This window comes from Myotis davidii, unplaced genomic scaffold (genome assembly GCF_000327345.1).
Source record: "Myotis davidii unplaced genomic scaffold, ASM32734v1 scaffold816, whole genome shotgun sequence".
Lineage (NCBI taxonomy): Eukaryota > Metazoa > Chordata > Mammalia > Chiroptera > Vespertilionidae > Myotis > Myotis davidii.
In genome coordinates this window covers 455919-469197 of record NW_006287546.1, presented here as the reverse complement: position 1 = coordinate 469197, position 13279 = coordinate 455919, and the positions used below count along the sequence as shown (strand labels likewise).

The window sequence follows — 13279 nt, the reverse complement described above, 5'->3', positions numbered from 1 at the left end:
AGGCGGGGCAGGGACGCGGGCAGGGCCGCCCCGGGCGAGTGGGAAGCGGCGACTGCACCGAGTCACCTGTCCCAGTTCCCAGGTCGCGACTTCATGGCCTGGCAAGTGTCCTAACTTTGAAAGAGGGACAACGCAGAGGGCGAAACTTTACCGACGGAGTCGAAGGCAGTGCGTTTCCCCGTGCGTCTTCCTTCTTTAAATGAAGCGATCCCTCTGTCTGGTCTGACTCCACCCTGCGCGCGCATCCCTTCCTCTACCAGGCCTCTCAGTGATGCGTGTCAGACCTGATTTTGGTACCAAACGTCAGCAGGGGCCCAGACTAAGCCCATGGGGTCTAGAGTTGCCAAATGATTCCCAGGGACCGGGCGCGGTGGGGCAGCAGACATTGAGGGCGTGGGCGTCCTGGCCCTGCATCCTCCGCGCCTCGCTTAGCATCGAAGGCAGCACTTCTTGGAAGTGTCGCCGGTTGCGAGACTTTTCCCTAATTAGCCTCTGGGACACACGCCTCCCCAAGGTGGCTGGGAATTTAGGGGTGACGGTATCAAATAGCGCCCAAATGGAGAGGTGGCAGGAATTCACTTGGGTTCTTGGGGAAGTGCTTTTCCAAAGAACCGCTTGGACAAGCACCACCCTGTCGACTACTTCCACGGACCCACAGCGCCCACTAGCGGCCAGCTTGACATCTCTGCGTGCGAGGGCACAATAGTCTGTCTACCCACCCCGACCCAGTACAGCATCCCCACCCCCACTTTTCCCCTCCATCTAATCGCGCAGAAAAAGTCCAAAAGACAACTTTTCTTAAATGACCACGAGCTGACGAACACGGAGGATATTAGGCACAGTACAGATGTACAGTTCAGTTTGGGGCAAAAAATTATGCCGTATATCCACAATATGCTTTCAAAACCCCCAACCCGTTTACTCCAGAATTTAATGTTTGATGCAAAGAACTGAGCATATTCCTACAGTTGTAGTTCTTTACCCAACTTATCCTCTAAGCTAAATTTAAAACAGAAAATGTTAGAAACATCGTGGTTAGATAGTAGTTTGCTTTCACCCTTGTTTTTAACATTTGAAGATTTTTATGATGCATTAAGTATTCAGGGTTTTTTTTTGAAATATTAGCCATAAATTAATGTATATTTCAACTGGGCATGTAAAAAAACAGTAAAGACTAGTTTAAGATCGAAAAGGTTATTTAGGATACTTGAGGTTGTGAAAATATATTATTCCAAGTTGATCTTTACTCGAGAAAACTTTCTATTCAATTGCGTTTTAAACAGGCCTCAACTCAAGGAAATAATTTTTAAAAGACTCAAAGGCGGTAAACCTGATTCCAGGGAATCAGCAGATTTCCAGAAGGGCTAAAAAAAAACACAGGAAAGGACAGGCAGTATTATTCATAAATTCACAAGGGTAAAAATAAGTCGTTTTTAATAAGCTTAAAGCATTCAAGAAATATATTTCTTAAATTTCTTAAATATTTCTTTTAAAATGTTCTTATATTTCTTAAAATTTTATTTAAAAGCTACTAGCTTTTCAGTAAACATACATTGTGAAGTTTAAGTTGTGACCTCTTAGCTCCTACATCCTCTCTTCAAGTTAACTAGAGGAAATAAAGGAAATTTGCATTGTTTGAAAATAACGATAGCTTCCATTTTTAGTAAATCAGATATTTTCACGTCCACAGCATTTTACCTTGAGAAAAATATAAATGTACGTATAAACTCACTTCCTATTTTTGACAAAAAATTAAGATCCTACACAAGGTTCCTGTTGTATAACTTTGGATTGTGTGAACATGTATCAACTTTCAGTAAATATGAATAATTAGCTATATATACTACGTGAAAAGCATGCTAATGTTTCACTGCTGCTTAGATAGTAATTTCAGCAATTAAAAGCATCACCTCAAATCATGTCATGCCAGGCAAAAAAAAAAAAAAGTCATATGTACAAAAGACAAAGCTGAATTTTTAAGTATGGGAACCCAAGAAGAACCAATCACATCAGTTATTTAATATTTCTTTGCATTTAAAGGACTTCTATTTTACAATTAAATTGTTGGAGAAACATGATATTTTTGAAAATCTGTAATTCACCAGCACATTATTAACCCATCAAAAATAAAATTTTAGCATAAACTATTACTTTAAACTATTTCTAGAGTTAAGGAAGGAATTTCTAAAAATCAAATTTTAAAAAAATTGGAATTTAGTCAATTACAAAAAATAGATATAAATTTGAATGTCAAATGAGGTAGCAAATGCTTAGTGCAAGTTTAAAAAAACAAGAGGGCAACCAATTTTGCCCAAGTAAATTCTCCTTAGTAGTTATGTTTCTGCCCCTTTGAATTCCTGAGCATGCATTTATCCTTACAAGTTAAGTTTCTTATATATTCCTTGCATGGTAACCTATCAATTCTAGTAAGTACTTCAAAAGACATCTTTAATATAACTTCTGTAAAAACAAATAAAAAAGCCTTATCTAAATTTAACATTACTGAAAAAAATTATTGAAACTTTATGTACTTAAATGTTGTCCAAGCCATGAACTTTCTATGGCGCTCTGTATTTCTACTAAAACTGTACCTTTGTTTCCTGGCATTGCTTGCAATTTATTTCATACAAGTCACTTAAGTTTTTAGAACTCTTATGCAAATGCTCAATTTACTGGGGAAGACTTTGAAACAAGTAGAAAATAAAACCCTTCCTTAGATCAACTTTGTCATACACTCCTGTCCCCATCAATAAAGCTCCTAAAATTCAGATCACATATTAAAGCTTCTTAAATCTACTTATGAGTTTGGTAGAAAAGTATTAATTACAGTGGGTTCTTGGTCAAAAGAAAAATTTTCCCATTGGGAAATTTAGTGATAAATCATACATTATAGACGATACAACATATTCCTTAGGAAACCAAAATACCATTTTCCACTATAGTAGTCATCTAAATCTCTAGCTCAATCTACCATTGCTTTTACATTAATGCAAAAAAAAAAAAGGCAGCACAAGTGGAAAGAATACAGTTATGGCTCCAACTACCTTGTGCACCTGGCCTGAAAGAAACCTCATTTCCCTATTTGCAAATGAAGAACAGGTTAAGAGGACCAACCAGTCACCATTCCGAGTGGAATTGGTGGTTTGGTGAAGATACACTCACAGATAGTATCTAGCTGTGCAGTTCTGATTTTGTCACTCAATTGTAATAATTTAAATTCTCTTCAGTAGCATGCCCACTTTATGGACTGATATATATACTGCAGATTATAAAGTTAAATTCTGCCCTAAACATATAAGGGATATTACTGACAGCAGTCATTTGATAAAAGGTCTCCTAAAATGGGTTGATAAAATCATTTTTGCTCCCTCTTTAACCCACTTTATAGTAAGACATTTAACAGCGTTTAGAAATGGCTGCAATTATATATTCATATTCCTTTAATTCTGTCGTCATTAGATCCATAGTGAAAAGCTTTAAAGTGAAGGAAGCAATCATTATCCAAATGTATACAAAGTACAAACCCATTTTATTCTGATGTTAATAAAGTATGTTTAGTCAGTAACAATAGAAAATATACTGACACTATTAAACACACAGGCTCACTCTTGCCTGATAGTGAAACTGCTGGGTCAGTGAAGTTGTAATTTTCAACTTACTGGCTTTCAGGTATAGAAAGACTAAAATATGTATAAAAAATACAACCATTTGAACATCCTCTAGCCCAGCGATAGCTAACCAGTGGTCCTCAGACCATTGGTCCCTTGAGGTCCGAACGTTTGGCAACCGCTGCCTCATCAACCACTGAAGACCCAGGAAAAGAACCGCCTTTTCGAGACTTCCAATGATGTTCAGTCACACACACAGTTTCCATAGTGGGTCCTCTATCCCATCCCAGTGTTTCCCAGCTGCAAATCAGTTATTCTGGTAACTATAGATACTAAATACATAAAATCAGGCAATGAGATCTAATCATCTGAAAATCAATGGCAAATCTGCTACAAAATGTATAGTGCAGTGTAATAACTTCTCCAAGATTATGGACAATTATCTCAGTTGTGTTTTTTTAAAAAACATGAGTAAACATGAAAAATGAAGGTAATAGCAAAGGAATCAAGACCACCATTACTGGCAATTCAACAAATGAAAAAGTTAGATCTACCTCTTGGGCTTTCAACACACATTCCTGATTTCTAGGTTGAGGCCCTTAATTCTTTTACCTTCAGTGGTCCTCTTAGGTCCTTTCACTAATTAATAACACTGTGATAATTGAGTGTTCATAAGAATACTGGAGGGCTCTAGCTGGTTTGGCTCAATGGTTGAGTGTTGTCCTGTGGACTGAAGGGTCCTAGGTTCCATTCATCAAGGGCACATGCCCAGGGTTGCTGACTTGATCCCCAGTGTGGGGCCTGCAGAAGGCAGCCAATCAATGATTCTCTCTCATCATTGATTTTTTTTCTCTCTCCCGCTGCCTCTCTGAAGTAATACATATATATATATATATATATAATTTTACATAGAATACTGGAGGGAGTGACAGGTCTCAAAAATTAAGATAGCCCATCTTCAAAATTTCTCATGGCCAGTAATATAAAACAAACGGTTCTGGGTATAAACAAAGAGAAAATTGAGAACTGAAAACAGAAGCTCTAGTTAATAGTAAAGCTTTGGAGAAATTTTAAGTGACAAATGGAGGATCCTTAATATAAAATGAAGCATTTCAAATGATATATAGAGTTCAATTAGCCAAGATTCTATGCTATTTTACTTCATAAAATAAAATGTTCAAAACCACTGAAAATTCTTAAGTTGCTGGGGGCCATACAAAAAAGGCTATGTGCATATATTAGCACAAGTAAATGACTCAATATTAAACTGAGGACAGAAATGGCCTAAATGGCTACATCTTTATAAGGAAAACTGAAGCAGTAAACCTTTAAATATAAACCCTTTACCCTCTTTGCAAACATTAACTAGTCCTCACACCAAACTAATTTAAAGGTTTAGTTTATACAAATGAGTTAATTCTGCAAACTCCACAATATAAATGGCAATAACCATTTATTTTAAATACTGTAATAAAAAGTCATTAGTTAATTCTATAATGCATTAAGAAATAACCTAAAAAACAAAATTGTAAATTAAGGCATATTTAATAAATTGGGGAACATCCAAACTACTAATAGACTGAGAATCTGAACTTTTATAATAGATACACAAAGGCAGTGAAAACAAATTACTACACATTGTTGCAGCACAGAAAAAATCAGGTGTATTTTATTAACAATTACATCCTCTTTCCTATAGCCTGGCACAGGAACAATCTCAATATCTGATGGAGTCTCCAACAGCAAGCAGATACTGCAATATGTTATTACCAACTTACTGCAATGTGATTTCACACCAGATGTGGCAGTAAGATATTTTTTAAAAATTAAAGGCACGTGTAAGCTAATGTCAAATATTTTTAGTCTGGGTTACTTAGATACAATGTTTAAAACACTTATATAGCAAAACAATTTTTCAATAAACATTTCCCAAAACTTGAATACACAACTTAGGAGCAATGGATCTGTACAAAAAAAACAAAAACAGTGTAAGAATCATGAAATTAGTTAACCTATATTTAGAAGTTGAAAAATAACTTGTAAGCAACCTATATACTTTAGATAAAGTGAATTGTTTAGAATAAGTATCATGTTTATTAAGTCAGTTCTCACTACAGTTCATGCCCATTTAAAATTCTACCTTTAAAGATGTGTAAACTGAGTTTATTGTTCCGTACCACAATTACTCAGAGCTCAAACTAAAGCAACAGTGTTTTTCTTGGCATGCACACACAAAGTAATCCACCACGTAGTTGTTTCATTAACTTCTGTTTTCACTTTTAAGGACTGATCAAACTGTCTCAAAATATTGGAGAACATTTCCTCTATTTTGATGACATGTTTATGCATCTCAGGTAACATTTTTATATTCATATCCTTTTCTCTAATAAATGTTTTAATACCAGTACACTTAAAAGAACATATGTAAAGATAAATGAGGCAGACTGTACTCTGTAAGAGTCATCCACATCACATGCAAAAACAAAATAAAAACTTGAAATAAGTTTGATGTGTTTGTCCCCAAAATAAACGTGCAAGTACCCTACATTGCAGATGATTTGGCTGCCTTAGCCTTTTGCGAAAGTTCAAAGCTAAGTTCTTTCTGATGGCCCACTTTGAAAATAATCTAAGATCTATAAATTTGAGAAGCATTTTTCTGTAGTTTTCATTAAGTACAATTTATTGAGGTGATATTTATATCCTAAAATAGAGGTACAGGATTGAGAATTTAAATCTTTTTCTGAGTGCTTAGTACTTCTTAAAGGTAATACTGATGTCATAATTGCTGTATCAGCATAAATATTTGTAAAAATAGCCATTAAATACTAATCCATGAGTATATTTAATATACATATAAATCCTATGTTAAAAGTATGAGAGGAAATGTAGCATAGTTCTAGGATTTCTAAATTGCTGACCATCAAAAAGTAAACCACCCTCTTTAAGACTTAACAGAACTTTAAAAAAAATTGCTTCAACATATGAATTTAAGACGACTTTATTCAGCAAAATCATTTATTTACACAATGGGGAATGCTGGTTTGATTTTGTCAGTGAAATAAAAACAATTTGAACAGAGACAATACTGAACTGTATATATTTTGTGTTAGAGCTGACCAACTGTTTCCTTACCTGTATCAGGAACATCAAGAGCAACAGTATCATGAGGACACTGATTTAACAATATACCACATAGGTCCAACAACACCCCAGGAGCTTCCAATGCAATTACCAACTTTTTCTTTTTTTATAAATATATAAAAAAACAAAAAGTCAGCAAAACCAGCATTATGATGTAGTAAACAGAGTATAACTCCGAAGTCTGTGGGTCAGTAAAAACCTTATCAGACCATCCACAATTTATAAAGTGATCTGCTCCTCTTCAGATCACTAACGCAGAATCCAAACAGGTGAAAAATATATCACTTTCTAGAAGATAACAATGATCTGATAAGGATTTCACTTAATAGAAGTTAAGGGGGAAGAAAAGGAACTGCAGAGCATAGCCCCTATTAGAACAAGCTAACTTTCCAGATTTTCCAAATTAAAAAAACAAAAACAAAATGAAACAAAAAAAAACACTTCAACATGAAGCTACAATACAAAGTTTTTCCATTTTTCTTTGTAAAAAGTTCAGAGTTTTGCAATTTAATCCTGGGTTTTTAAGGAGAAGGACAGTTTGGGCCTGGACTTCCCCTTGCCCAGGATAATTTTTTGTTCTTCTTTTTGTTGACGTTGTCGCTCTTGTTCTAGTTTCATCCTTTCCTCATGAATCTTTCTTTGTTCTTCAACAATTCTCAACTGTTCTTCAGCCTGAAAGTTAGAAGTAAAAAGTTGAAAATTCTGTGAATTTCATGGCTTTCATTTGTGGTATTTGGGAAATTAGGTGAGAATTTATAATCAATAGAAGCAAACAACAGTATGTTTAATAAAACTTGGCCTAACATCACACAAACAGTGAGAAGAAAAATATTGAGAATTAGAAAAGAATTTATTAATTATTCCTACATTTTATAATTTTTAAAGAAATTATAAAAAAGCATTTATATATTTTGAAAATGAAAGTTTCTACAAGCCATGCTTGAGATCAGTATACTTTTAGTCCTGTTACATATTTTTATAGATACCTTCAGTACCATTAGATTAACAGATTCAGTTACAAACCATGGTGTGGATTTATTCAGAATATTTTACCTATCAACTATGCTAGCTAAATACATAATTAGCAAGTCATACAAAAAATTATAGGAGAAATCTTCACTGGGACTACATTACATTACATTGTCTATATACAACCAAAAAATAATAAAAGCCTCTTTCTTGGGAAATAAAAAAGTTAAAACTTTTTTAACCTGGCTGACTATAAAATGCTGTCAATTTCAAATGGACACTTGTATAATTAACTCCTGCAGTGTGTTCAACTCCTTCAGTCTCAAAGCAACCACTTCCTTTAAGCATTCACTATAGATTCCCCCTCTACCAAAAATACAGGCCAGTCACATGATCTTCTTCTTCAACAAGTCTCTCCTTGCACCCCAAAGGTACCATTCCTTCTTCCTTATTAATTTACAACCAGGTGCAACTTTACTCCTCTCTCAGGGGACATGAGGCAAATGTGTGGTGGTGATTTTGGTTGTCACAACGGAGGAAATGGCTCCTGTCATCTAGCAGATAGAGGACAGGTATGCTGCTAGACATCCTACAGTAATGCATGGGACAGCCCTCCACAACAACAAATTATCTAACGCCAAATGTTAATAGTGCCAAAGTTGGAAAAACATTTTCTAACCCTTGGATTTTTAATCTCAATGATCAATGAGTTGTCCTTTTTTCTGTATCTGACCTTGATCTTAAAATATTCACGGAATCCTTTGAATGTCTACCTATTCGCAAACTCAAATATTAATATGTCATTACTTCCATCATCTCCATTAATTCTACTGAAAATTATTTTTTACATGGTCAAAAACTAACAGTAAGTTTAGTGCCTGTTCTCTTCAGTTATTCTCCTGCCCTTGAACTTGAGTCTCCTGTTTATCTCCACTGATAGGTAATGAACTCAGAATGCAAGATAAAATGTTAAAATTTTATCTTGCGGGTAAGAAAAAGCCCATTTTTTAAAATACATAATTAACACAATGAGGTTTATTTTACTTTTTGCTCTCAGATGTGGAGTGGTGGTGGTGACAGGCTAAAAGCTGAAAGGTTAAGGCAGTGGGGGGCAAATCCACTGTGATCAAGTAAGGTCAAGCCCCACCACCACAGTGTCTGTGTCAATTGGTTATGCTAATATGCATGCATACAAATCCTTTGATTGATCTCTAACCACCCGCCTTTCTCCTCCCCCCGCCCCTCTTCTCTCTGAGGTTGGACAGTCTGTTCAATGCTACCTTGTCTCTGGATCTATTTTTGTTCATTCGTTTATGTTGATCATCATATCCCACATATGAGCGAGATTATGTTATATTTATCTTTCTCTAATTGGCTTATTTCACTTAGCATAATGCTCTCCAGTTCCATCCATGCTGTTGCAAACGGTAAAAGTTCCTTCTCTTTTATAGCAGCGTAGTATTCCATTGTGTAGATGTACCAATTTTTTAGAGCCCTTTCAACATTCCCCACTGCCATCCACATACTATAGTTTTCTGTCTTTTTCCTCTTTCTCTGCCAACATCAAATAGTCATAAAGTTATGTTCTCTCACCTAGAGTTTTTTTTTTTTTTCCATTTCCAATTGTTACCGTAACTGTTCAGGGCATATCTCTTACAAACTTAAAATCGTTTCTGTTTCCAGTCCCTGCCCTTTGATCCACCCTACACAATGCTACAAGTCTCAACCTTCTTAAGCATTGCTCTCTCCTGCCCTCAAACTCCCAATGATTTTCAATGTGCACAGAATATAGCTAATTTCCTAAATTAGCATACTACCTAGAACTTCCTTTTATACGGCCCCAACTGTTTCTACTATTCTCTCTTAAATTGTCCTTTCTATCTTGCTTCCCCTCCTCCTCCTTTGCTCATGCCACTTTTCCTCCTATTGAAATCCAATCTGTACACCAAAATCCACTTCAAATCACCACTCTCTTGCTTAGACTTTCACTGGTAATTACAATAAAAAATTATCTGCTTCTGACCATCTTCAGTAAAATCATATGCCAATTACTTTACTCACAGTTTTAATAAATTATCACACATTTGGAGGTAAAAGCTGGCATGTGCAACTGAATCAAAGTGAAGATTCTTAGTGTGTGCCCATATCCTTGGGAAACCCTCACCAACACCCAGGCTCACTTTTCCCTAAGGTTCTAATTCAGCCCTGAGGAAAGTAGATTATAACCTTGGGGAGTGAAGGGTTTGAACATCACAACCTCAAGACATAAGAGAAATCTATTTACAAATAGCATTTTTTACCCTATCACATTGATAGAAATTCAAAAGTATAGTATCAAGTGCTAGCTTATGAAGAGTATATTGGCAGTAATCTACTAAAATTGCATCTTCATAGTACTTTTACCCAGCTATTTAATTTTCTGGAATTTATTCCATAAGTGAACTTGCACGCATGCAAAATTATACAAAGTTATTTATTGCAAACATAGTTTGTAAAAGACTGAAAAACCCAAATATTCACCAATATGGAACTATCAATAAATTACAGATCTATAAAACAAAACATCGTGAAGTTTTTTTAAAAAGGTGTCCCCTATATCCTAAATTGGAAAAAATCTCCAAGTTACACTATTAAGTGAGAAAAGCAAAGTACCAAATACTATGTATCATATGTTACTTTTGTGCAAAAAGGGGAAAATAAAAATGTATGCTATTTGTATCTGCCTAACAATGCATTATAAACTCTGGAAAAACAAAAATATAACTGAATATATCTTTGGAAATGGGAATGGTTAGTGGATGGACAGGGGAAAAAGGTAGAAGATTTCACTGCTTATTTTTCTAAAACAAATTTTTGAATCATACAATCACATTACCTAATCAAAAAATTAAAAACAAGATTTTAAAAGTAATTTCTTTTATATACAAACAATACTAATTCTACTGCACTGAAATTACTTTTAGATTGGATAAAGAAAAAGTTTCAGTTTCACTTAGGTCTACAAATATAGGCGATAAAAGTACGTATGTGTGTACAGCAGTTGTATTACCACAGGTAACAGAGGTATGTACCCTTAGTGTCTTACAAGTAAGTACTTGATAATGGAATAATTTTTATAAATAAATTAAACAGGTGACTATCCTGTCTTTACATTAAATATTTGTATTTTGTTCTATTATAGCTTTAAAATAAGCTTAAACATTATTCAATCACAGCTTGGTAAAAACAAACAAACAAGAAAGAAAAAGTAGACTTGTCTAGTAAAAACTAAAGCCATCTCTCATCTTAATACAGTGGCTCTCAAGTGATGAAAAACCGGATTCCTGCCCATCCATCTGTATGGTCCGACCCTATACCTTATTTGTTTGGTACTCTTCTAAACCCTACCCTCTCTCTGCAGTAACTGCCTGACTTGCTGTATCGTTCCTGATGACTCCATTTGCTAGAGAATATACATTGTTCCTTCCCCTCTTGTTTCAAATTTATGCAAAAGGCATCATTCGCAATGACGGAGGGAGGAAGGAATGTGCATGTGTGTAAATATGAACAATACTAAGCTCTCCTATAAGTAGGCATCATGGAGGCCAAAGAGAAAGCTAACACCCATAATATTAGAGTCATTACACCCAGGGCCCTGTTATGTCTCACAAAGATGGCCTTCAATCCTATTCCTCACTCCAAAAATTGGTGAGATGAAATACATAAAAGCAAAACATACCATTATAGAAGGGCCTATTTATCCCTCTCAGTATCTTCTGTTCCAACTTCCTTTACCTAGAGGTCTTACTGCCTTTTAAAAAATTATCGTAAGCGTTCTTCTTTGCAGCAGTCCCTAATAAATAAGAATACTGAAATCTACTACTCTCTACCTGAAACATGTATTAAATTTAAAAAATACAGATATAAATATTTTACATAAGTTATAGGAGTGATGGAAAAAAACAAAAAGATATTATAATTAGGAATCATGCCACTAAGAAATAACTCAAAACTATTGGTTCAACAAGATAAACTAGCACTACTGACCTAAAGTCCCATGCTGTTAACAACATTATCCTATTTCCCTTCTTTCCTTAAATATTTATTATTTTAATGGGGCTTTCAATAGGAAGATGAAAGGACAACAAAAATAGAAATCTCAATATGTGTCTTGCATCGTTATATAACATTTCAAAAAATACATTTTTATTGATTTCAGAAAGGAAGGAAGGGATAAAAACATCAATGATGAGCGAGAATCACCAATTGGCTGCCCCCTGTGCACTCCCACCGGGGGTCTAGCCCAGCATGTACCCTGACCCAGGAAATGGACAGTGAGGAACGGTGACTTGGATCATAGGTCAAGATTCAACCATTGAGCCACACCAGCCAGGCTACAATAACCAAATAAAAGTTTCTCCAACATCAATAGTAATTTCTTATGCTTTCAAATTTACTGAAAACAAGAAGTAAATTAGTTAATTATGTCTAAATTCTTTCCAAAATTTCTCAAATTCAAACTTCTTTTTCCAAAAGATACGTTTTCACTGAAGTTTTATTGATAACATGAAGTCAGAATAATGTCAAACACAAATATTCTAGAACCACTAGTGCTAAAGGCCCATGGACCAGTGGCAGTCTGCAAACTAATAGATCCACAGGTATAAAAGTGTTTTAGAAGCTTTAAAAACAATTATTTTTCTATTATTTGTCTTAATAGTATTATGCAAAAGTAGGACTCTAAGGCAAATTGAAATTACAATACAAAAAATAACTGAACAATTACCACCACTTGAGCAATACTGCTCTGTAATGTACTTGCTCATCTTTTCCCAGACACGCAGAAAATAAGGTTCATGAGGGTAAACAAAAAGTCTACTAGACGAAAATAAAGAGGCCAAACTGTCCCTAGACACCTAGGCACCCAGACACCCAACCCGGAGTTAGAAGGAATCAAAATCTTGGCAGGGCACACTAAGTTAAGAAGCTTTGCTCTAGAAGTCACAATCTGGCATTCCAGGCCGCCCACAAAGAACTCACTACACTATCCAATCTCTTATGTCCTAAGAGAAATCCTATTCTACTTGATGGAAATTCTGTTTCAATCAATGTTTTAAATACCAATTATAGAATCCCTCTCTTCTAGAAATATCCATGCCTTACAAACCATACTGTATTTACCTTTCAAAGCTCAACCTTCAAAGCTCAAATTAAGATGCACACTTTCTTACTTCCTCCTAACTGCACTGAGATTTTCACCTTACATGTAATCACTACGAAACATTATCACATACAGGGTGGTACAAAAGCAGGTTTAACCCAAGCCATTATGCTCAATTAATATTTGACAAAGGAGGCAAGAGCATACAATGGAGTCAAGACAGTCTCTTTAATAAATGGTGCTGGGAAATTTGGTCAGATACATGCAAAAAAAGAAACTAGATCAGCAACTTACACCATACACAAAACAAACTCAAAATGGTTAAATGACTTAAATGTAAGAAGAGAAACCATAAAAACCTTAGAAGACTCCATAGGCAACAAAATATCAGACATATGTCGTAGCAATATCTTTACCGATA

At 35.1% G+C, this 13279-nt stretch overlaps 1 protein-coding gene across 1 annotated transcript in view; it reads right to left on the bottom strand.

The window, feature by feature from the left end:
* Positions 1-6590: 6590 nt before the first annotated feature.
* Positions 6591-13279, bottom strand: part of ARGLU1 (arginine and glutamate rich 1) — a 20722-nt gene continuing 14033 nt past the window's right edge. Inside the window, exon 4 of the mRNA XM_006759362.2 lies at positions 6591-7421. Within this exon, the coding sequence (XP_006759425.1) occupies positions 7257-7421 (165 nt within the window). The 3' untranslated portion in view covers positions 6591-7256. The remainder of the gene's footprint in view (positions 7422-13279) is intronic.